The sequence below is a fragment of the Hypanus sabinus genome, chromosome 15 (genome assembly GCF_030144855.1).
Source record: "Hypanus sabinus isolate sHypSab1 chromosome 15, sHypSab1.hap1, whole genome shotgun sequence".
Lineage (NCBI taxonomy): Eukaryota > Metazoa > Chordata > Chondrichthyes > Myliobatiformes > Dasyatidae > Hypanus > Hypanus sabinus.
Genome location: NC_082720.1, coordinates 70,552,500 through 70,579,032, shown reverse-complemented (window position 1 = coordinate 70,579,032; position 26,533 = coordinate 70,552,500). Strand labels below are relative to the sequence as shown.

Genomic DNA, 26,533 nt, shown 5'->3' with positions numbered 1-26,533 from the left:
AACTCCAAGATCCCTCTGATCCTCCACACTGCCAAGAATCTTACCATTAATACTATATTCTGCCATTATATTTGACCTACCAAAACAAAACACTTCACACTTATCTGGATTGAACTCCATCTGCCACTTCTCAGCCCAATTTTTCAACCTATCAATGTCCCGCTGTTACCTCTGACAGCCCTCCACACTATCCACAACACCTCCAACCTTTATGGCATCAACAAACTTACTAACCCATCCCTCCACTTCCTCATCCAGGTCATTTATAAAAATCACCAAGAGTAAGGGTCCCAGAACAGATCCCTGAGGCACTCCTGGTGACCGACCTCCAAGCAGAATATGACTCATCTACAACCACAAGCCAGTTCTGGATCCACAAAGCAATGTCCCCTCAGATCCCATGCCTCTTTACTTTCTCATTAAGCCTTGCATGGGGTACCTTATCAGATGCCTTGCTGAAATCAATATACACTACATCTACTGCTCTTCCTTCATCAATGTGCTTGGTCACATCCTCAAAAAATTCAATCAGGCTTGTAAGACACGACCTGCCCTTTCAAAGCCATGCTGACTACTCCTAATCATATTATACCTCTCCAAATGTTCATCAATCCTGACTCTCGGGATCTTCTCCATCAACTTACCAACCACTGAGGTAAGACTCACTGGTCTATAATTCCTGGGCTATTTCTACTCCCTTTCTTGAATAAAGGAACAACATCCGCAACCCTCCAATTCTCCGGAACCTCTCCCGTCCTCATTGATGATGCAATAATCATCACCAGAGTCTCAGCAATTTCCTCCCTCACCTCCACAGTAGCCTGGGGTACATCTCATCCAGTTCCGGTGACTTACCCAACTTGATGTTTTCCAAAAGCTCCAACACATCCTCTTTCTTAATATCTACATGCTCAAGCTTTTCAGTCTGCTGCAAGTCATCACTACAATCACTAAGATCCTTTTCCATAGTCAATACTGAAGTAAAGTATTCATTAAGTATCTCTGTTATTTCCTCTGGTTCCATACACACTATCCCACTGTCACGTTCAATAGGTCCTATTCTTTCATGTTTTATCCTCTTGTTCTTCACTCACTTGTAGAATGCCTTGGGGTTCTCCTTAATTCTGCCTGCAAAGGCTTTCTCATGGTCCCTTCTGGCTCTCCTAATTTCCTTCTCAAGCTCCTTCCTTGTAGCCATATGATCTTCTAGATCTCTAACATTATCTAGCTCGCTGAATCTTTTGTAAGCTTTTCTTTTCTTCTTGACTAGATTTATTACAGCCTTTGTACACCACGGTTCCTGTACCCTACCATAACTTCCCTGTCTCATTGGAACGTACCTATACAGAGCTCCACACAAATATCCCCTGAATATTTTTCCCTGCAAACATCTGTTTCCAATTTAAGCCTCCAATTTCTTGCCTGATAGCCTCATAATTTCCCTTACTCCAATTAAGCGCTTTTCTAACTTGTCTGATCCTATCTCTCTCCAATGCTATTGTAAAGGAGATAGAATTGTGATCACTGTCTCCAAAGTGCTCTCCCACTGAGAGATCTGACACCTGACCAGGTTCATTTCCCAATACCAGATCAAGTACAGCCTCTCCTCTTGTAGGCTTATCTACATATTGTGTCAAGGAACCTTCCTGAACACACCTAACAAACTCCACCCCATCTAAACCCCTCACTCTAGGGAGATGCCAATCGATATTTGGGAAATTAAAATCTCCCATCACGACAACTCTGTTATTATTACACCTTTCCAGGATGTTTCTTTATCTGCACCTCGATAATCCCTGTTACTATTAGGCGGCCTATAAAAAATGCCCAGTAAAGTTATTGACCCCTTCCTGTTCCTAACCTCCACCGACAGAGACTCTGTCGACAATCCTTCCATGGCGTCCACCTATTCTGCAGCTGTGACACTATCTCTGATCAACAGTGCCACGTCCCCACCTCTTTTGCCTCCCTCCCTGTCTTTCCTGAAACATCTAAAACCCGGCACCTGAATAACCATTCCTGTCCCTGAGCCATCCAAGTCTCTGTAATGGCCACCACATGATATTTCCAAGTACTGATCCACCTTCTGAGCTCATCTGCTTTGTTCACAACACTCCTTGCATTAAAATAGACACATCTCAAGCCTTCGGTCTGAGCATGTCCCTTCTCTATCACCTGCCTATCCTCCCTTTCGTACTGTCTACAAGCTTTCTCTATTTGTGAGTTAACCTGCTCTTCCCCAGTGTCTTTTGTTCAATTCCCACCCCCCAACAATTCTAGTTTAAACTCTTCCCCAGTAACCTTAGCAAATCTCCCCACCAGGATATTGGTCCCCCGGGATTCAAGTGCAACCCGTCCTTTTTGTACAGGTCACACCTGCCCCAAAAGAGGTCTCAATGATCCAGAACTCAGAATCCCTGCCCCCTGCTCCAATCCCTCAGCCACGCATTTATCCTCCACCTCATCCTCACTGTCCTTGCATTTATCGTCTACTATTCTCACTGTCGTGTGGCACAGGCAGTAATCCCAAGATTACTACCTTTGCAGTCCTGTTTCTCAACTTCCTTCCTAACTCCCTGTAGTCTTTTTTCAGGACTTCTCCCCTTTTCCTACCTATGTCATTGGTACCAATATGTACCACGACCTCTGTCTGTTCTCCCTCCCACTGCAGGATAACTTGGACGCGATCAGATATATCCCAGACCCTGGCACCTGGGAGGCAAACTACCATCCGAGTTTCTTTCCTGCATCCACAGAATCCCCAGTCTAACCCCCTAACTATAGAGTCCCCTATCACTACTGCCTTCCTCTTCCTTTCCCTCTGTGCCAGAGGCACGGCCGCTGTCACTTCCCCAGGTAGGCTGTCCTCCCCCAACAGTACTCAACCAGGAGTACTTACTGTCAAGGGGTACAACCACAGGGGTACTCTCTAGTACCTGACTCTTCCCCTTCCCTCTTCTGACTGTGACCCACTTGTCTGTCTCCCGTGGCCCCGGTGTGACCACCTGCCTGTAACCCTGCTCTATCACCTCCTCGCTCTCCCTGACCAGGTGAAAGTCACCGAGCTGCATCTCCAGTTCCCTAACTCGGACCCTTAGGAGCTACAGCTTGACACACCTGGTGCAGATATGGCTGTCCAGGAGGCTAGGAGACTCCAGGACCCCCCACATTCGACACCGAGCACAGAAAACTGGCCTCACACACATACTTCCTCCCTCACCTCGTCCCGTTACCGCCTAAGCCCGTTGAGCCAAAGCCCTATCATTCTGCTGCCTCTCACTCCACTGCCCACTAGATATGGCTGCCTTCTTTTCAAACCTTTCATGCTCTACTGGCTGACATCACACGCCTGCGCAGTCTCGCCTCCCTTTAACCCGAGTAGAAAAAAAACTCCCTTCGCTCCGAAAAATCAGCAGTTCACTCGCAAACTTCTTGCTCGGAATAGTGGGAGAATAGGCACAGCCTCAGAGTATAGGAGTGTCCCTTTAGAACAGAGAAGAGAAGGAATTTCTTTAGCCTAAGGGTGGTGAATCAATTGAACTTATTGTCACAGATGGCTGTAGAGGTCAAGTCATTGAATATATTTAAAGCAGAAGTTAATAATTTCTTGATTAGTAAAGGTGTCCAAAGTTAGGGGGAAAAGGCAGGAGAATGGGGATAATATATCAGCCATTAATGGAATGGTGGATCAGACACACCTGCTGATTGAGGGGGATTGAGGGGGGATCTTATTGAAACGTATAAAATTCTAAAGGGATTGGACAGGCTAGATGCAGGAAGATTGTTTCCGATGTTGGGGAAGTCCAGAACGAGGGGTCACAGTTTAAGGATAAAGGGGAAGCCTTTTAGGACTGAGATGAGGAGAAACTTCTTCACACAGAGAGTGGTGAATCTGTGGAATTCTCTGCCACAGGAAACAGTTGAGGCCGGTTCATTGGCTATATTTAAGAGGAAGTTAGATATGGCCCTTGTGGCTAAAGGGATCGGGGGTATGGAGAGAAAGCAGGTACAGGGTTTTGATTTGAATGATCAGCCATGATCATACTGAATGGCAGTGCGGGCTCGAAGGGCCGAATGGCCTACTCCTGCACCTATTTTCTATAACGGGCTGAATGGACTAATTCTGTTCCTGTGTTTTATGATCTCATGGAAATCTTCGACTCATGCCTTGAAGTCAGATAACACAGTTAGAGTAAACAGTTGTAATCCAATCTGCTGAATTCCTCAGTGATCTGCCACCCCGTAATCACTTCACAAGGTCTATTAGCTTTATCCAGTCCATAAAGGCAAGTCCTAGCTCCCGGCCACTTGTAACTTTAATTTTCCTACTCACACTCAATTTTCAGACTCCAACGTCCAATGATGCCCAAACTAAGTTTGAGGAACAGTGCTTCATTATTGATAAGGGCAAGACGCAGGCTGAACACTGAATTTAACAATTTCTTTTAAAAGATGTGGCTGTACCTTTCTGTTTTAATTTATTTCTTCTGATTCTATCTACTTTGTAAGTAATTATAATCATTTTAGTCTGCACTATATCATAGACTTTCCCCTTGTTCTCTCCATGCTACTACAACTTTAAACAGTCTTGTTTACTGACTTCAGCCTGAACTACTGAGTGCATTTAACATTTTTTGTTGCCTATGATTTCCAAGTCTTTCTCTAACACTTGGAAGCTTATTGTGATTAAGAAAAGGAAAGTTTTCCAGGCTACGGCAAAATCAATGCCATCTGTTATGAGCCACTGCTTTCAAGAAATGGCCTGAAGGCAGAAGAAAATTAGTTTGGAAGCTATGAAAAAGGAAAAGCTGAAAAGAGGAAGATGATAAACTTGGAAATTCTTCACTAGAATATGCCTAAAGAAAAATCTAATTTGATAGAACACAAAATGCAAACTGATTAGGTCATATTTATTATTAATTATTTTTATTCAAGCAATGGCAATGAAGGTAAATGCTGTATAAAATTATATATCCATGTAATTTTCAGTCAGGTGGCCACTGTATTAATTTACCTGTACACCTGCTTGTTAATGCAAATATCTAATCAGCCAATCATGTAGCAGCAGCTCAATGCATAAAAGCATGCAGACATGGTGAAGAGGTCTGGTTGTTGTTCAGACAAAACTTCAGAACGGGGAAGAAATGTAATTAAAGTGACTTTAACGATGGGATTATTATTGGTGCCAACAGAATACACTCAGTGGCCACTTTATTAGGTACCCAATAAAGTGGCCACTGAGTGTGTCCTGCAGAGGGAATAAGTTATGTATGCCGATGTAATTCATGAAAAATTGGGATCAAATTATGGATTCAAACTGTCACGAGGACCCAGTGAACACCTGAATATGTTAACCCTTTCCAAGTTGGTGGCGTGCCCAGGAATGGGCTCAGGCATTTATCTGATGTATAACTGGACTGGCAGATACTGTTCAAACTGAATCATCGTCTGCTGATGACACAATAGCGTTTGGTCTCATTAACACCATCAGTCAGGAGGTACCATAGCATTCCGACAAGGAGTGTTAGGATGGGAAACAGTTTCTTCCCCCAGGCCTTGAAACAACTGAACTCCCTGCTACTACCCAGGTGCTATCACGTATGAAGCACCAGTGATGTACACTATTTACTTATTATTTATTGATTTATTTCTGTTAGTATTACCTCACGTGTTGAGTGTGTGTTATATGTACTGTTTTTTACACCTTGGCTAGAGGAACACTGTTTCAATCGGCAGTATATATATGTATGATTGAATGATAGTAAACATGAATTTGAATTTGAAAAATGAAGCTTTGTATATGAAGAAGCATTCAAATAGTGACATGGAATATTAATAGCATTATTTGTAATTGCAACATCGTGTCAGGAAATGTAAAGGAGGTTTGACCCAAAGAGCAGATTAACAGATATATGATCTGGCAGTGAGTGATAACTTTAATAATAAACTGCAAAATAATAAGCCACTACAGGAAACAAGAGAGAACAGGTACTAAATGCCACATGCAGCAAGGTGGAGTAACCTGATGGCTTGGAGTAACCGGTTGAGGTTGGCTGGTTCAATGAGTGAACAAGGGCTGTATATGACAGCTGGGTTTAAATAGGCTGCAGGTGATGAGTTAGGTGAATGGCATGTGATTCCTTTTAGTTGGATGGAGACTGGGAGGTACCTGACTATGCAGGCCTGACACATAGGTAATCTCTCTTTTCTTATTCTTCTTAACCTGCTTATGGTTTTCAACTGCTGGGACATACTATCTTCTCCAATTCATCAAGACTTCATCAAATGCCAGCCTACTTTTATTGTAGTACATCTATGACCAAGAAATAACTTGCAAAGGCTTCTCTTCCTGCTCTTACACTTCTAGTTATTCAGTAACTTAACATATTCTATATATCTCTTGACTCACTGTGCATGGAGGAATTCACCTATGACAGACAAAGGACAGCAAATATTCACCAGATTGATTCATTCGATCAGGAAGGTGTGCTACAAGGAGTGATTAAGCAGACTAGCCCTACACTCTGAGTTTAGAAGAATGAGAGCTGGTATCATTCAAACATATAATATTTTTATGATGCCACTGGGCAGGGTGTCTAAATCCAGGGCTTACTCTCTCAAAATAACAGCTTGGTCATTCAAGGGCTAAGAAAAAAAATTTAATCTTCACTCACAGGGTTGAAAATCTATGGGACATCTACAAAAGATGACTGTGCAGGCTCATTTACTGGCAATATTTATGACAAAGATAATAGATGTTTGGATGTTGGAGGAATTAAAAATCAAAGAGTTCAGTTCTATCACTGTTCACCCACTGTATGTAAGGAGTTTGTACATTCTCCCCATGATAACATGGATTCCCTCCAGCTGTACTGAATCTTGTGGAATACTACTGGTTACAAACCTCTAGACCTCTCCCAAGCAAAGTCATACCAGCCTCAATAATAAACCTGTGCTTTCCCAAATGTGAGTGAACACTATCTGTTAGAATCTGCTCAATAATTTTCCTACCACTGAGTTTAGGCTCCATTGTTTTAATTTCTTGTTCTATCAACCCTGTTGCTCTACTTAAACCAAGGAAAAACGTTGGCTATTGTCTAGTCTTCTATCTCTTCACCATGACTAAAGCTGATACAAAGATCTCGGTCCAGACCCCAGCAATCTCCTCTCATACTTCCTGCCGTATCCTGGGATGAATTCTTTCGGGCCCTGGGGACTTATCCAATTTATCTATTTTTCTGAACACCAAATGCATCCTCCTTCTTATTACCAAGATATTCATCCCAAATCACACCATCATCCATGTTCTGCTTCTTGGTGAATACCAATGCAAAAATACTCATTAATGACCATGCCAAATCCTCTATTTTCATGCATAAATCCCTTGCTTTGTCCTTGAGTGAATCGATCCTTTTCCTAGTTACTCACTTGTTTTTAATGTATGTATAACATGCTATTAACCTTAAGGTTCTAGTAGGGGGTGGTAATGGGATAAACTCCCACTATGTATTCAAGGCTCCAAATAGCATGTATCTCAAATTGCCTCTGACAACTAAGTCCATCTCTTGGCCTTCATGTGTGGCTTAGCTACTAAGCCTGGCAGAACCATTTCTACTGACAGGATAACAAACAAAGGTGGGTTACTGGTGCCTTAAAACCAGTTGCTTCGGGCAGTAGGGGTTCATCAGCCATGGCTGGCAGAGCATCTAGGAGAAGGAAAATTCTGATCTCAATCCTCTACTGCCTTATGACTATACCCACTCATGGATAAGGCTTCGGGAGTAAACCCTGAGGAAAAATCCAGAGCTGATGTTCTTAACACAGTCCTACATTGAGTTCAACACTGACTGGCAACTCCTGCAACACTGCTTGTGCCAAATTGGGTCGACTTCTGCTGTTCCATTGGATTCATCAGCTGCATGAATAGGGGGAGCCTGCTACATGGGTAACAGCTTGCTCTCCATATCATTCTACTCTGGCTTGTGTATCATGTAGACAGCTGGGATGCAACATCCAATATTGACACTGACCAATGGATGGCCTGATAGCATGCCTTAGGATTCTACTTAAATCCAATTGCCAGGGACATATCTTGGCTTCTTTTAATCCATTTAATTTTGTGAAGATATACAAGACTGCAGATGCTGGGATCTGGAGTCAAGCAGCATCTGTGGGGGAGGAAAGGAGTAGTTTCTGTTTCTGGACAAAACCCTGTACCAGTCCTGATACAGGGTTTTGACTCAAAATGTTGACAATTCCTTTTCTGCCACAGATGCTGCTCAGTTCATCCACAGATTGTTCTTTTTCTTCTTAAACCCATCACCTACTGGGGCATAAGTTGCCAACAACATACTGCCAGAATTCTCAGTCCTGGGCTGAAGGTTGATCAGCCCTCAGTCTTCCGATTTCACCACACGCCTTCATACATCTTCTAAGCGAAGATCCTTCCTCCCCCAGGGATGAGGTCTTTGGAGCCTCTGTTGGCATTTCTGTAGGTCTGGGTTCTTTCAGGATGGGGTTGCTAGCTCACTGCCCTATCCTCCTCCTTTCACAACTCAGCTTGAGAGTTCCATCAGATAGTTAGTTACTCCTAATTTCTGTCCTGCTTCCTTCCTTAAAGGCTTGTGGGATATCAGCTACTTAAACCTTACATATACCTTCTTCGCTTGACTGAAATTACAATATCATCTGTCATCTCAACCTTGCCATCCTCACCCTTTAGCCTTTCAAGAACATCTTTGTCATGAGCTCCAATCAATTCTCTTTTAAAAGGCTCCCACATGTTAGGTGTGAAGTTAACCTCAAACAGTTACTTTCAATTTGCTTTCACCAGTTTTTGCCTTATATTTTGTAATCAGCTGAAGGACATTGCATTAGTGTGGGAAAGAGCTGGTGAGGTAATTGATTGGCCAACATCCGATTGCATGGTGGAGAAGACATGAGGAGTAGAATTCCTGCGTCTATTTCCAATACATTTTATCCAGGATTGCCCAAGGATCTCTCTACTGGACCACACTTCTTTGGCGTGACATTGTAGCATAATAGTTATCTCTACTGCCCCACACCTCCAGTGATCTGGGTTAAATCCTGACCTCATGTCTTGTACACATGACGTTTTCACATTCTTCCCATGAGCATAGAGGTTTTGCCCAGGTATTCCACTTTCCTCTCAAATCCCAGAGGTGTGATGATTAGTAGATCAATTGACTACTATAATGAATAGGTGGATAGAGAGGACAGATTACTGGGAAATAAGTTTCAGAAACTGTGTTAATGGGATTGCTCAAGGAACTAGAATTGGCCTGATAGCCTGAAAATTTTACCGTATGTGATGTAAGATAAGAAATTCTATCATTTCTGTCAACTCCAACTCTGGGATCTTGATTATTCCTGAAATTGATTGTGTCAGCTTTGGCAGCTTTGCCTTCCACTTTGAGCACCTTGAATTCTCAAACACAATTTCTAAGCTCTGCTGCTTTTTTTTTCCTTCTTTAAGGTTCTGCTTAAAACTTTTTATCTTTACCTGAATTAAACCTCATGAGACTTAGAATCAAACTTTGTTCAGAAAGCCTCTGTGAAGCAGTTAGGGATATATAACAATGTGGACATGGATCTGGATGGGGGGGGATGCAGGATGCCCAAATTTCAGGCCTACACTCCATGTCTGAAGGCCAGTGACCATGCAAGGAGGAGGCTTGAGGAGACATGAGTCAGTCAGCATGCCCGGAGTTTGAGCCCATCATCAGATGTTCTGGGGTTTGATACTGAAGATCAGAGCCCAAAGTTTGATTGGTATTCCAGAAGTTGAACAATAGCCAAAATTAGCAAAAGATTTTTCCTCCAATGTTTTGTATGCGTTGCTCAAAATTATATCATGTAGCTTAGTGATCAGAATATCACTAAATCCTTCTTAGTATCTCTAAATGTTATTTAGTATTCTGCAGTGATGTTTTGAATTGTGCATTGCTTAGATTTATTCTATCAATAATGATCATTTGCCATGAAGTTAACTAGATTTTGAAAAAGAATGTGAATTCTGATTTAACATTTTATTCAGGTCATGTTAAATTTTTAAAAAAGTATTTCACAACCTCAAGTCTCTAATCTATTTATTCAGAACACCAGAAAATCTGATAAGTTAGACAAAAAATATAACTTGCTTTAGGATACATATGCTTTGCCTTACCCAACTGTGCAAGTAGAAAAGAGAAGGCAATTCCTTCATACAAACTATATAATTTAATGTACTCGCCAAAAGTCAGTGATGGTTTAAAAATCCTGAAAGTCAGCTGCAAGTCATTTTTGATTACATCATCATAAGTGACTCAGAACATGCATCAAAGTGAATACTGCTGCTTCTCTAAATCAAAGCAGTTTTATCTGCAGCAGAGGCAGATTTATGACAAATCATTTGACTACAACATTGGTAGTTATCATATGCTGTATTCAACTAAGCCTGTTATGTATATACATAAATAATCAAATGAACACACAGCTGCCTCATTGATTCATTCCAAGGAGAGTATAGTGAAATACATCATTGCAGCTCTCCCTCCAATACAGCCAATTGGTGAAGAAATTGGTTACTAATTCACTGAGCAGTAATCAACTCAGATTCATTTCATCTGTATTCAATATCATTTTCATGAAAGGAATTCAACAGTTCTTGGCAGGAAAATATAAGCTTCAGGTAACAATATGAAGATAATAATTGCTCTTTGCTTCTTTATCTACATGACTATCATGTTGGATATTTTTCTTTCACAAGAGATTCTGCAAATACTGGAAGTGCAGAATAATACACACAAGGAATCAGCAGATCATGCAGCACCTATGGAAAGGAATAAAGAGTCAATGTTTTGGGCCAAGACCTTTTCTTCAACATTCTTCTTGCTCATATCTATTGGTCCAGCTCTAGGTAGACAACAGTCCTTTCTTTTGTGATAACCTTTGTGAAAAACACACCAATCTATTAGGCTGGTTAAGAAATTTCCCATGATTATAGTTCTCTGTACAAATTCCCTTTTTCTAGCTTCCCCTTCCTTTATCAAGGATTTTTGCATCATTAGTCACTAGCATAAGATTGTGGATTTCACAAGGAGAATTGGTAATTAAGATGAAGTGCTTGTCAAGATTTAGAATTAGAGTAGTTAAAATAATGTGGGTGAAAGAAGTGCAGGAATAAGATGGATTCAGACAATTAGGACTATTAATCAGATGGATAATAAAATTCAACACATATTGCTTGAACAGAATAGTTTGTTTCTGTGTCAAAATTTCTGTTTAACTTTACAAATCTTTTTGATGGCATAGTCTCTCAGGAAAGAACATGCACTACCTTTCCATTGTTCTACTTTTAACAACTTTCTCCATCCAGGATTTCCATTTCATTGGTTAATTCCTCTATTTGTTTGCATTTCATTGACATTCTGTTGCAAAACTGTACTGTACTGATTTCCAGTATGTATGCTGAGCTGGTTTACAGTTCTAACCCACTGCCAAAAGGTAACAAGAACTTAGTCAGGAAATATTTTACTTGTTTATCTCCTCACTTTCATCCAAATTTCCATATGTTTGAAAAACTTTAGCCATTTCCATCAGCTTTTCAATTGCAGTATTTCTCTTTTATTCCTACTTTATTTATTTGATCGTACCCAAAGGATATAATTCTGAAACTTTATAAGGCATTGGTCAGACTGCACTTGGAGTATTGTGAGCAGTTTTGAGTCCCTTATCTTAGAAAGGATATGCTAGCATTGGAGAGAGTCCAGGGAAGTTTTATGAGAATAATTCCAGGAATGAAAAGGTTAATGAATGATGAACATTTAAGACCATAAGACATAGGAGCAGAATTAGGCCACTCAGCCCATTGGGTCTACATTAGCATTCCTTCACAGCTGATTTATTATCCCTCTTAACCCCATTCTCCTGCCTTCTTCTTGTAATTATTGATGCCCTGTGAGTACCTATCAATGTCCCCTTTAAATATACTCAATGGCTTGGCCCCCATAGCAATGAGTTCCATAGATTCACCACCCTCTAGCTAAAGAAATTCCTTCTAATCTCTGTTCTAAATGGATATCTCTCTATTCCAAGGCTGTACCGTCTGGTCCTAGACTCACCTACTATGAGAAACATCGTCTCCGCATCCCCTTTATCTAGTCCTTCCAATATACAATAGGTTTCTATGAGATCCTTCCTCATTCTTCTAAACTTCAGTGAGTACAGGCCCAGAGCCTTCAAATAGTGCTAATATTTCAGCCCTTTCATTCCCAGAATCATTCTGATGAATCTCCTCCGGACTCTCTTCAATGACAGCACATCTTTTCTCAGATAAGGGGCCAAAAACTACCCACAGAACTCCAAGTACAGTCTCACCAATGCCTTATAAAGCCTCAGCTTCACATCCTTGCTCTTATATTCTAGTCCTCTTGAAATTAATACCAACATTGCATTTGCCTTCTTTACCACAGATCTAAACTGCAGGCTACCTTTAGTAAATCCTGCACAAGGACTCCCAAGTCCCTTTGCGCTTCTGGTTTTTGAATTTTCTTCATTTATAAAATAGTCTGTGCCTTTATTCCTTCTATCAAATTACATGACCATACATTTCCAGACAGTATATTTCATCTGCCACTTCTCCCAATCTGCAGGTCCTTCTGCAGGATCCCTGCTGCCTCAGCACTACCTGTCCCTCCACCTATCTTTGTATCATCTGCAAACTTGACACAAAGCCATCAGTTCTGTTATCCAAATTGTTGACAAATAATGTGAAAAGAAGTGGCCCCAGTACCTTCCCATGTGGAACACCACCAGTCACCAGCACGATACCAGAACAGGCCCCTTTATTCCCACTCTTTGTCCCTGCCGCTCTGCCAATCTTCTATCCATGCTAGTGCCTTCCCCGGAATACAAGAGCTATCATCTTGTTAAACAGTCTCATGCCGGGCATCTTGTCAAAGTTTTTCTGAAAATCCAAGTAAGCAACATCCACTGGCTCCCCTTTATCTATCCTGCTTGTTATTTCCTCAAAGAATTCCAACAGATTTGTCAGAGAAGATTTCAAGATTTCCCCTTAAGGAAACCATGCTGACTTTGGCCAACTTTCTCAGATGCCTCCAAGTACCCCAAAACATCATCCATAATATTGGACTCAAACATCCTCCCAGCTGCTGAAGTCAGACTAATTTGCCTATAATTTCCTTTCTTCTGCCTCTCTCCTTTCTTAAAGAGTGGAATGACAGTTGCAATTTTCCAAACCACCAGACCCATTCTAGAATTTGTAATATCTGTAAGATCAATAGCAATGCCTCTGCAGTCTCTTCAGCTACCCCTTTCAAAATCCTGGAGTGTAGTCCATCTGTGCCATGTGACTTACCTACCTTCAGACCTTTTGGCTTCCCAAGCACCTTCTCCTTAGTCATAGCATCTACATTCACTTCTGCCCCATGACACTCTCAAATTTCTGGCATACTGTTAGTGTCTTTCACAGTGAAGACTGATGCAATATGCTCATGAACTTCATCTGCCATTTCTTTGTCCCCCATTACTACCTCCCTAGCATCATTTTTAGTGGCCCAACATCCACTCACGCCTTTCTATATTTTATAAATCCGAAGAAACTCTTGGTATCCTCTTTTATATTATCAACTGTGGTTTAATTATGGGTTTTTAGTTGCCCTTTTGTTGATTTTTAAAAGCTTCCTAATGCTCCAAGTTCCTAATGTAGCCCCCTGGCTAGCCTCAGGCTCGCTCAGCTTGCTTCTGTCTAGGGGGAGCAGGCTTCGGGCCCACCAAACTGGACAATCAGCTTGTGTGGATGCAGTGTGATGTTCCCACCCCGCCAATTAACTGACAGTACACCATATGCAATTAAATGATTACACTTTATAGAGATTCTAAACTAAGAGATTAATAATGATACAGTATATATGAAGGAAAAGAAAATAAGAAAAGGCGCCAAAACTTATCAAAGTCCAAACCACTTCATGCACAATTGTTGGAGCTCAATTAATGAAGTCTTCTGGCCACCATTTGATCCCCTCAGACCTCTTCGACTTTCAGCTCAGGACCACCCGAAGTCATCAACCAAGCACCCCGGCACGTCTGTCTTCGTCTCCTCTCCTCGCCGAACGTCCTGGCTTCGGACCCCCGCTCAGGGTCCGTTCCATGGCCCAGCTTACAGCACCGTGTCCTCTCTCTCTCACCAACTGCCCAAAAGCCCGCTAACACGAGCTTACAGACCCAGAAGAGAGAATAACATTAATCCCAATTGGTTAACAAATGAATACAATCCCCTGTTATCAGTAAACTTTAACCCAAACAAGCTTCCAGCACTCTCTCATAACAAAGAAGCCATTCCTACTTTTAACAAACAAAGAAGCCATTTTGATTAACATACTTTGTAACAAAGAAAAAGAAGAAACCCCCCTTTACAATGTTACGTATCCCGTAACTGGATAACTCACCAGCAAAGATAGAGAGGTCCGTTGGAGTCAGATGGCACTATTTTCGAACCTTTTATTCATAAAGGGGGGCACAAAAGTAAGGTTAATACAAACATTCAGAACATATACATCAGCAAAACTCAATCTAAAGCGCGGGTATAGTAATAATCATCATTAAGAAATAATCTCGACTGTTGTCTAGGGGATAATATATTGTCCGTTGGAAATATAAAAGTCACTCAGAAGTCTGCAGCCTTCAGTCTTTTTGGGAAATCGCTGGGTTTCATGTGTTTCAGAGAGAGTGAGGAGAAACGACAAAACTTGCCCGGGTCTTTGACGAAGCAACACCGTTGAATCAGGGGAGCGTTAGTTCCCTGTTATTAGTTCGAAGTCCTTCTCGGTATTATCAGCCACCTGCTCCCCAGGCAGAGAAGTTATGGAGCGCTCGTGGCTTTTGACTGGCTTCCAGCTATCACCGGAGCGGCGAGCGATTGAGTCCTTCTGGTGCGTCTCTCTGGGGTACCGCCTCCTGCAGTCCCCTTTTATCTTGACTTGCAGAGTTGTAGATGTCCATCAAAGTAGGGTGATGCAATCCCCACCCCCACATTGCCCGAGGGTGTCCATATCCGTGGTAGCTGTCACGTAGCTGGGTCATGCACTTAGCACAGGTGTCTCTAAGAACAATGGCCAAAACCATTACATTGTCTCTCATTTGCCTGGGTCTGAGACCCGAATTAATATTGCTCTTGCGATTCTCCGGAAGGAGGGGGCTGCTTCCGCCCCTTCGGCCCCTCAGAGCTGTGGTACATTCATAACAACGCTAATAAATGTTGATGTATTATATGCCCTCTGTTTTGCTTTAATGCTGTTTTTGGCTTCCCTTGTCAGCCATGGTTGCCTCATCCTCCCTTTAGAATACTTCATCTTTGGGATGTATCACTTTCTGAATTGCCCCCAGTAACTGTGACCATTCTTGTTCTGCTGTTACCCCTGCTGGTGTCCACTTCTAATCAGCTTTGGCCAGATCCTCTCTCTCTGTAATTCCCTTTACTCCACTGTAATACTGATACCTCTGATTTTATCATCTCAGTCTCAAACTGCAGGGTGAATTGTATCATATTGTGATCACTGCCTCTTAAGCTCCCTCAACAAATCTGATTAATTACACAACAACCAATCCATAGTAGTCATTCCCTGGTGGGCTCAATCACAAGCTCCTCTAAAAAGGCAACTTGTAGGCATTCTACAAATTCACTCTCTTGGGATCCAGCACCAACCTGATTTTCCCAATCTACCTGCATATTGAAATCCCCATGACTATCGTAACATTGCCCCTTGTACACGTCTTTTCTGTTTCCTATTGTAATTCATATCCCACATCCTGGCTACTGTTTGAGGGGTGTATATAACTTCCATCAGGCTCTTTTCACTCTTGCAGTTTCTTAACTCTGCCCATATTTTCCTGCCCTCTCTGACCTCTTTTTAAGGATTTGATTTAATTTCTTACTAATATTCACCCACCTCCTCTGACTATCTGCCTGTCCTTTTGATACAAGGAATACCCTTGGATGTTAAGCTCCTAACTATGATCTTCTTTCAGCCAAGACTCAATGATGTCCACAATGTCATGCCTGTTAATATGTAACTCCATTACAAGATCATTCATCTTACTCCCTACACTGCATGCATTCAAATATAACACCTTCAGTCCTGTATTCATAACTCTTTTTGATTTTATGAAATGGTTGTTGTACCTCTTGCATGGGGCACCAATCAAACCATTCAGCCCATCATCTCTGCTCTGTCATTCTGTCATGGCTGATTTATTATCCTGCTCACCCCATTTTCGTGTCTTCTCCCCATAACTTTTAGACTCCCTAATACTCAAGAACTTAACAACCTCTGCTTTAAATATACCCATTGAATTGGCCTCCACCGCCATCATGATCCCTTCCATTACCATGAAGAAAACTGGAATTGAAGAGATTCTGTAGATAATGGAAATCCATATATAATGCACAAGAAATGCTGGAGGAACTCAGCAGGTCAGGCAGGATCTATGAAAATGAATTAACAGTTGACATGTTGGGCTTTCACCCTTCATCAAGACTGGAAAGGAAGGGGGAAGATGCCAGAATAAAAAGGTGGGGGGAGGAGGAAGGAGGACAAGCAAGAAGGAGATAGATAAAGCCAGGTGGGTGGGAAAGGTAAAGGGCTGGAGAAGAAGGAATCTGATAGGAGAAGAGAGTGGACTCTGGGAGAAAGGGAAGATGGAAGGGCACCAGAAGGTGGTAATAGGTAGATTGGGAGAAGGGATAAGAGGCCATAGTGGACAATAGAAGAATATGGAAGGGGAGGGAAAAAAACAAAAAAAGAGAAAAAGAAAATAATTATCGGGAAGAGAAATCAATCAGGTTGGTGGCTACTTGGATGGAATATGAGGTGTTGTTCTCCACACTGAGAGTGTCCTCATGATGGCAGAATAGGAAGGCATGGACCAATATATCCAAATGGAAATGAGGATAGGTATTAAAATGACTGGCCTCCACGAAGTTCTGCTTTTCGCAGATGTTCTTGACAAAGTGGTCACTCTGTGCTGCTTCCCCTACATTGATGAGATCCAACATAAATTTGGGGACTGCTTGTCGAGCACCTCTGCAGCCATTGAGAGGAAGAAGTTGAGGAGGACTGATGTGGTAACTATCCCTGTAACAGATAGCTGGGAGATCCTTCTTTAATTACTATAATGATATTTCCTTCCGCAGTCACCATTATGGTACTTCTGAGATCCTCCGTTATGTCCCCCTCTTTCTAGATGTGAATGATGAAGTGGCAAAGTGGATTGAAGATTTTTTTCTGTCAATGTTTAGAACTTTACCGGGATTATCATTTTTATCTTGTTATCTACAAATCCCGAAAAATGGTTTCATACCCTTTGATGGTAAGACAGTTATATTTTTCAGGAAAATTACATCAAGAATTAATTATTTTTCCAATAATTATATTTGTGAATAATTTGAAAACTAACTGACCAGTCTAATCATACATCTGTTAATCACTCAGTTTTTGAGGACCTGGACTGTGGTAATTCCTAGGTCAGGCTGTTGTTTATTGATTATGGCTCAGCATTCAATGACATCATACCCTCAGTATTAATCAGCAAGCTCCAAACCTTGGGCTTCTGTATCTCCCATTGCAACTGAGTCCTTGCCTTCTAATTGGGGGAGCACAGTTAGTGCAGACAAGAAATAATATCTCCTCTGTTCTAACAATCAACAGTGATCCTCAAGGATGCTTGCTCCTCTCTCTATGCACCTATGACTGTGTCGTTAGGCACAGCACAAACATCATCCATAAATTTGCCGATGACACAATTATTGTAGGCAGAATTTCAGATGGTGATGAGGAGGTGTAGAGGAGTGAAATAGATCAGTTGGTTGAGTGGTGTCACATCAACAACCTTGCACTCAATGTCACTAGAACCAAGGAATTGATTGTGGACTTCAGTAGGGGGAAGTCAAGGGAACACACAAGAGTGCTCGTCAAGGGATCAGAAGTGGAAAGTGTGAGCGGTTTCCAGTTCCTGAGTGTTAACATCTCTGAGGATCTATCCCGGGTGCAACATATTGATACAATTACAGAGAAGGCTCAATAGTGGCTATATTTCTTTAGGAGTTTTAGGAGATTCAATATACCACCAAAGACTCTCGCAACTTTCTGTAGATATACTACAGATGATACTAACTGGTTGCATCACCATCTGGTATGGAGGGGCCATTGCACAGGATCAGAAAAAGCTGCAGAAACTTGCAGACTCAGTTAGTTCCATCATCGAGGACATCTTCAAAAGGTGATACCTCAAAGAGGCGGTATCTGTCATTAAGGATCCTTATCACCCAGACTATGCTCTCTTTTCATTGTTACCATCAGGGACAAGGTATATGAGCCTGAAGGCACACAGACAATGCTTTAGGAACAGTTTCTACCCCTCCACCATCAGATTCCTGAAAGGAGAATGAACTCTACCTCACTATTTTTTTCCTATTTGGCTCTCTTTTTGCACTATATATATTCTTGTTGTAATTTATAGTTCTTTTATTATGCATTGCCACGTTCTGGTGCCACAAAACAGCAAATTTCATGATATAGGCTGGTGATATTAAAGCTGATGCTGATTCTGATTCTGTTGCTCCTTAGATATGTTCCACCAAAAAATTGTCACATTACCTACTTGATATGTCAATGAAAATTGTGATTTTGTTCACAGAGATTACATCTTCCTCCACTTGTTTTCTAGTTTCAGTTTTTTACACGTTCATTTTAGATGAATGTTTAATACAGAAATGTTAAACTGGGAATGTAAAACTGAGCTAGTTCAGATTAATTTGCAAACCTTCAAAGGACGCACAAATGCAGATGTCACAGTCCCGACTGTTAATTCCCCATTTCCTCCTAATTCCTTTTGGTTGTGCCACGGTTCCGACCATTAATTCTCCATTTTCTCCTAATTTCCTTTGATATCAGCACAACTGGTTTTCATCAAGACCTGCAGTATAAGAACCCCAGCTTTGCACCCACTAGTTGCCAGACTGTTGGTTTTGTCAATGTGGTAATTAACGTTTCCCCACCTCTTAGGATTGAGTGTTCTAAGTTTTGCTTCAATACCGAGATTTACCTGTGCAATTCAGTCTGTCCGTGTCAACGTAAGTTTTCTAAGTTCAACTCCAGTTCCAGAGTTTACCCGTGAAGCTCCGTGTCTCTCCGAGTCAAGATAAGGATTTCAAGTTTACTCCAGTACCAAGGTTTACCTGTGTAACTCCGTCTCTTCGTGCTAAGGAAAGTTTTATCTGCCACTCCCTTTTCTAGGCTCCGTGTCAAGATAAGTCTGTCTGACTCCTGCTTCCCTGCACTCCCTCCTGTTTGCCGTTCAACGTTCATGCCCACGTCTGCATGCTAACTTAGTCTCCATGTGTGTCTGCATTTGGGTTTGCTTCATTCACTACAACAGCAGACCCTTACAACCTGTCATATCGGAGCAGTTTTATTTACAATATGTAATCGAATCATCAAGCCATGCAGTGAAATGTGTTGTTTTAGCCAAACCAATTCAGCAACAATTTTGCTGGGCAAGCCCACGAGCGTTGCCGCATTTCCAGCGCCCACATGGCATGCTCAAAACTCACTCACCTAACTACACATTTTTGAAATGTGGGAAGAAACTGGAGCAGCCAGAGGAAGCCCACCTGGTCACAGAAAGAATGTACAAACACCTTACAGGCTGCAGCAGGAACTGAAAACCAAACTGTGATCACTACACTATGTGCTGTCCTCACAATCAGTTTCTGCATTATTATGTTATCAAGCTCTCTTTGGTTAAAAGTGAGTTTCTAAGAACCAGTAAAAGAAAAGCATATTTCATATTGGCATACTAACTATGAAGCTCGAATTTTTGCTTCCGTTCTGAGTAAGCATAATTTTTTTTTTGACAGCAATAATCTCTCACAATTCTGGTGGTACAGCTAGTTATTTTTGTTCTATGCCATCTAAATCTTTAACCTTAACACTCTTGAGGCACATCAAGTTCTTCATTTCAGCAGATCATTCCCTCACTGGATCGTTGGCCTTGAGAAGCTCTCCTTCTATCTCTTCTCCTGAACCAGAGCAGACAATTTCAAGACCTTAATCAACTCAATATCAAATTACTATTTATAAGATTTCAAAAAAAAGGGACTGGAAATTATCCATCTATTTTTATTGCCTTCTTGACAATTTTCCTTGAATGCGAAAACGTAGACTAACTCACCAATGCAATGGAGAGGAAATATCACACTGACAAGGTGCAAGGTTTAATCAATGCAGTTTGTGGATTGTGGACTCTCATTTGTGTGTGACATGTTTCTAGCTTTTTTGCTCGCTCCTGTTTTGTAATTTGTTTGGGCCTTTGTGAATTGGGGTGGCCTGCCCCAAAGAAAACTGAACAGATCTGAATATGCCTTTTCATTTTGTGTTTTATTCTCTGTGCTTTTACTCGTTGTTCTCGTTGTTGTTTGTGCAATTTGTTTTTTTTTTGTGTGTGGGGAGGGGATTGATGTATTTTTTTCTTTGAACAGGCTCCATGGTTCTTTGTTTCGTGGCTGGCTGTGGGGAAGACGAATCTCAGAGTTTTATACTGCATATATACGTTGTTAATAAATGTACTTTGAATCTTTGGATCAAATCATTAAATTGAGACCTTGAATGCTTTCATAAGTGATTACTTTTTAAAAATAAGGCAATTATTTTGGGACTTCTGCTCCCTATTCAACATCACAAAAAACAAATTATCTGGTGAACTGTCTTTCTTTCTTTTTAAATCTTTTTATTAATTTTAAACAAACATAAATGAAACATGAATACAAAGTGTTTGAGAGTACATAATTAATAGTTTAAATATACATTCAGATATATAATAATAAAAATATATAACCTCCCATACTCATAACTTTGATGAACAAAGAACTAAAAAGAAAAAAAAGAGAAAAAAAAACACTAACCAACATGGGCCATTGAATAATGTTAAGTACATATACAGTAGTGCCAATAACTCCGAACCTCCATCCAAATGATTAAGGATAATATAAGTAAGGTTTAGGAAAAGACAATTCAACTCATATGAAAATGTTGAATAAATGGTCTCCAAGTTTCTTCAAATTTAACTGAAGGTTCAAAAACAACACTTCTAATTTTTTCTAAGCTCAAACAAGAAATAGTTTGAGAAAACCACTGAAATATAGTTGGAGGATTAATTTCTTTCCAATTCAATAGAATAGATCTTCTAGCCATTAGTGTAACAAATGCAATCATTCGTCGAGATGAAGAGGATAGATAACTATTATCCACCATTGGTAAACCAAATTTTGCAGTAAAAGGATGCGGTTGGATATTAATATTCAGAACTCTTGAAATAATACTGAAAATATCTTTCCAGTAATTTTGTAAACAAGGACAAGATCAAAACATATGTGTTAATGAGGCAACATCAGAATGACATATGTCACAGGTTGAATTAACATAAGAATTGTTACGTATTCGGGCAACAATAAATATATGAGTTCGGCAAGGGTTTCTTATAACAAACAACACGTTTATTAAACACAGAAAACAAACCCCCCCAAAAGTAAACAAACACTACCGTAACTGGAAACAGCTGCTGAACGGCTGTTCAAACAGTTCGTAAAGTGATATTGCAAAAACAGTTCTTTAAAGTGGTATTGCCAAAAGTTCGATATGCTCACAGTCCATTTAAAAGGAGAGACTTTACAGGACGATTTAGGTTCTCTTTCACGTCGCTTGCTTCGATCCCCGACATCGAACTTCCCACGAAGAATTCACGAAACAGAACGGCTTAAAGGCACTGACCTTTCCTTCTCCACTACCTTCAATCCTTTCTGGTAAAACCCAGGGATTAACACGAAGATAGTCAACGAAATCCTTCCGAATAAGGATCAAACAAAGGTCGCCCCCGTTTCACCGTAGAAAGCGATTCTCCTCGATCTTTAACTTCCAACTTTGAATCTTCACTCTCCTCTAATTTCCTCGAACTAACAGAATCATAAAGAACCTGCTGGCGATAACCTTTTAAACTTTAGGCATTAAATAAAAACTTCATCCTTCAACTAAACTGCGTCATCTCTTAAAGCACGCAGTGGCATGAAGTCAACCTGGCAAATCCAGCCACGAACTGCCCCTCCTCACAGGGTGGGGTCTACCTTTTATAACCTGTAAAAAAAAACCATCACATGATCTCTACTGGCGGGAAAATGACGTCATTCCACCATCACAAGACCATCACCTCAAGTCCAGTACAGCTTCAACCCCAGTCACATGACAAGGGCTCCACTGTCATGTGTCACGAGTACGTAACAGAATAAAATCGAGCAAGTTTATCCTTAGACATATGAGCTCTATGTACAACCTTAAATTGTATTAGAGCATTTTTAGCACAAATAGAGGATGAATTAACTAATAGTAACATTTTCTCCCATTGCTCAATGGCTATAAGACAATGAAGTTCTTCTTCCCATTCCTTCTTAATTTTTTTCTGATACATCTGGCTGTATTTTCATAATCATATTATAAATGACAGCTACTAAACTCTTTTGACAAGGATTCAGAGCTAAAATTCTTTCTGTAATGTCCAATGGACCTAGTTTTGGAAAAGACTGTAACTCATTATACAAAAAATTTCTAACTTGCAAATATCTGAAAAAATGAGTTTTAGGTAAATTACATTTATTAGATAACTGTTCAAAGGACATAACGCTATCATCTAAAAACAAATCACGAAAACATGTTATACCTTTTGTTTTCCATTAAAAAAAAAGTTTGATCCATAAAGGAAGGCCGAAAAAAATAATTAAATACTACAGGGCATGATAGAATAAACTTATCTGGTGAACTTTAGATAGTTGTTTTGGGTAAGTATGGGGTATGGAAATTAGTTCCTATGTTTCCAACATTGCATATGTGACCACATTACAGAAGTATTTTGTTAACTGCAGAGCACTATGGCATGGCGTGATCAGTTATTTAAATGCAAATATATTCCTCCTTTCCAGCGATATTTCATTACATAAAGGAAATTACTTCAAAACATTGAGGGTTGATTTAAGATCAGCTGCTAGTGAGAACAATGTGCATGGAGCATAGGAACCTATTTACATTTATTCTATTTTATATCAACAGCAGTGTAGTACATACCTTTATTGAGACTCGCACTGCAGGGTCCATCTGGGACATTCCTTTTGCTGTCAGATACCTTGCAATTTATTTTCCTACCACCTCCTTTTTAATAAATTCTCTCCTCTCAATAGTGAGTTTGCATTTTCCCAAGTTAGATTTATTTCTCCATTGTATTTCTTTAAAATTTGATGTCCAATGTCCCTGAGCTCCATTAATATCAGAAGCTGAAATATGGAGGAAATTGTGTCAATATTAATACATTTTCCTTTATGTTTGTTTTCAGGCCCAGCAGTAAATGTCACATGCAACATATTTATCAACAGTTTTGGCTCGATAGCAGAAACTACAATGGTAAGTTGTCCTCAAGTCTTCATTTTAACTAATGATGTTAGATTTATTAGACAAATAGTACAAAATAACCTGTTATTTCCTTGACACCAGTGCTAACTTTAGATTTCAGCTGTATGGCTGCTTTGCAATACTGTACGCACGTACCATGATCTTTATTCATACCAGAGACAAGACATCCGTACAAGGGAAATTAAAGGACGCGGATAAACCAGATTTGGATCAAGAGAGGGAAATTGTAGAAATCCCACAAGCCGCCCTTTTAGAGCAACTTGTGGTTGAGTCCACTAGAAGAATTCTAGATTGGGTGTTGCATAACGAACCAGATTTGATTAGGGACCTCAAGGTAACGGAAACCTTAGGAGATAGTGATAAAATATGATAGAATTTATCCTGCCATTTGAGAAGGAAAAGTTGAAGTCAGAAATATTAGTAATAAAGGGAATTACAGCGGTATGAGAGAGGAGCTGGCCAAAAGTGATTGGAAGGGGATACTAGCAGTGCTGACAGTGTAACATCAGTGGCTGGTGCTTCTGGGGGTAATACAGAAAGCACAGGACAGACACATCCCAAAGATGAAGTAGTGTTCTAAAGGGAGGATGGGGCAATGTGGTTGACAAAGGAAGTCAAAGGTAGCATAAGAGGAGAAGAGAGGGCATATAATAGAGCAAAATTTAGTGGGAATTTAGAGGATTGGGAAGCTTTTAAAAACCAACTGAAGGCAGCTCCAAGTAAAATTGCTTTAATATGTGATTTGCCCTTTAAAAGGGCAGGGCTAATGGAGCTAATTTCAAGTTAGTCTACATGGAGAATGGTGAATGTGTGGTGTGTTCGGGCCAGAATGCAATAGATTGCAGAGTTTCAATAAAGATTTGTTTGCAGCTCTTTTTTTCCCCGAAAGTAACTGGGGACGGCAAGAAGGTTGCATGTATCAAATACATGTGTGTTGGAAGTGTAGAATTAAATGAGAAAATGCTGGAGATGTTCAGTAGTTGGAAGAAAAATAAAGATAATATTTTAAGGTTATGATTCTTTCCGGCAGAAATTATCATAAATTATTTATTTATTGGGATACAGCACAAAATGGGCCCTTCTGGCCCTTCGAACTGTGCCACCCAGCCTAATCAGGGAACAATTTACACCGACCAATTAACCAGTATTTCTTTAGACTGTGGGAGGAAACTGGAGTGCCCAGAGAAGAGCTAAACATTCCAAGGGGAGAACATACAGACTCCCTTACAGGCGACATCAGAATTGAACTCTGATCTCTGATGTGCCAAGCTGTAACCACTACGCCTCTGTGGCACCAAATTACATGAACCTTTGTTAATGTACAGACCTCTGTTAAAAGTTGGACAGTGAGCATTTTCTAATCCTGATTATTTGGGTTCAAATGAATTGTTAACTAAATTGTGAGAATGTGTAGCCATGAGAAAAATTTGGTGAACAGCTCTGCGGCTACATTTATGAAGAATAAAAGGGTGAATTAGCAACAAAAGGGAGATTTTGTCCTCAGTGCTTTTTCTTGCATCTTAAGATTTCTCACATCTTAAGTCAAGGAGAATATTGGTCAAAATCTCACATGGTCAGGACTCCATCTCATCTGCACTGCCAATAAGTTTGTTAAGTTTGTATAGTTTTGTGTTGCGGACATGCTATGTTGGCTCCAGAATGTGTGGCAGCACTTGCAGACAAACCCAATCACATTGTTAAGATTATGTTAATTCTGAACATAAACAGCACATTTCACTCTATGTTTTCATATACGGCACATTTGATAAACAAATGAATCTCAGTCTAAATCTGAATCTGTTAAGTTTTGCAGGACAGAGAAGACAAAAGCACAAGAATTGTTTCATTCTTTCAAGGGATGTGAGTAACTCTAACAATTTGTTAGAATTATCAACATTCTTTGAAAAATGAAACAAAGTCAACAATTTAAACAACTTTATTCCGATCCCTGATTACCCTTGAAATGATACTGCTGCAGTGGTGTTCAGTTCTAGGATTTGGAACCAGCAACAACACTGAAGAAACATTAACTTAAGGCATATCATTTGCAGCAGTAAGCAGGTTTTGAAGGCACTTGCAGAAAAAAAAAGCTCATTTGGAGTATTTGGAGTACTATGAGCAGTTTTGGCTACCTTATCTGAGAAAGGATGTGGTGACATTGAGGAAGGTCTGGGGAGGTTCACGAAAATTATCCCAGGAATGAAAGGGTTAACACACGAGAAATGTCTGATGGCTTGGGCTGTACTGACTGGAATTTAGAAGAATGAGGTGGGGGTGGGGTGGATCTTATTGAAACCTACTGGGCATTGAAAGGCCTAGAGGAGAGGATGTTAACAATAGTGAGAGAGTCTGGGTCTGGAGTTCATAAACTTAGAATACAAGTTTCACACACAAAAAAGGGAGGAACTCAGCAGACCAGGCAGCATCTATAGAAAAGAGTACTGTCGATGTTTCAGGCTGAGACCCTTCAGCAGAACTGGAATGTCAACCGTTCGCTTTTCCATAGATGCTGCCTGGCCTGCTGAGTTCCTCCAGCATTGTGTGTGTGTGTGTTGCTTGGATTTCCAGCATCTGCAGATTTTCTTTCATTTGTGATAAGAAACATAGAAAATAGGTGCAGGAGTAGGCCATTCAGCCCTTCGAGCCTGCACCGCCATTCAGTATGATCATGGCTGATCATCCAACTCAGAACCCTGTACCTGCTTTCTCTCCATACCCCCTGATCCCTTTAGCCACAAGGGCCATATCTAACTTCCTCTTAAATACAGCCAATGAACCGGCCTCAACTGTTTCCTGTGGCAGACAATTCCACAGATTCACCACTCTGTGTGAAGACGTTTCGCCTCATCTCGGTCCTAAAAGGCTTCCCCTTTATCCTTAAACTGTGACCCCTCGTTCTGGACTTCCCCAACATCGGAAACAATCTTCCTGCATCTAGCCTGTCCACTCCCTTTAGAATTTTATACGTTTCAATAAGATCCCCCCTCAATCTTCTAAATTCCAGT

General features: G+C 40.7%; 1 protein-coding gene across 1 annotated transcript in view; it reads left to right on the top strand.

Annotated features, from left to right (window-relative positions):
- The window catches only part of glra1 (glycine receptor, alpha 1), a 136,161-nt gene that overhangs the window by 31,440 nt on the left and 78,188 nt on the right, over window positions 1-26,533 (top strand). The window contains exon 3 of the mRNA XM_059990510.1: window positions 23,452-23,519. Coding sequence (XP_059846493.1) covers window positions 23,452-23,519 — 68 coding nt within the window. The remainder of the gene's footprint in view (window positions 1-23,451; window positions 23,520-26,533) is intronic.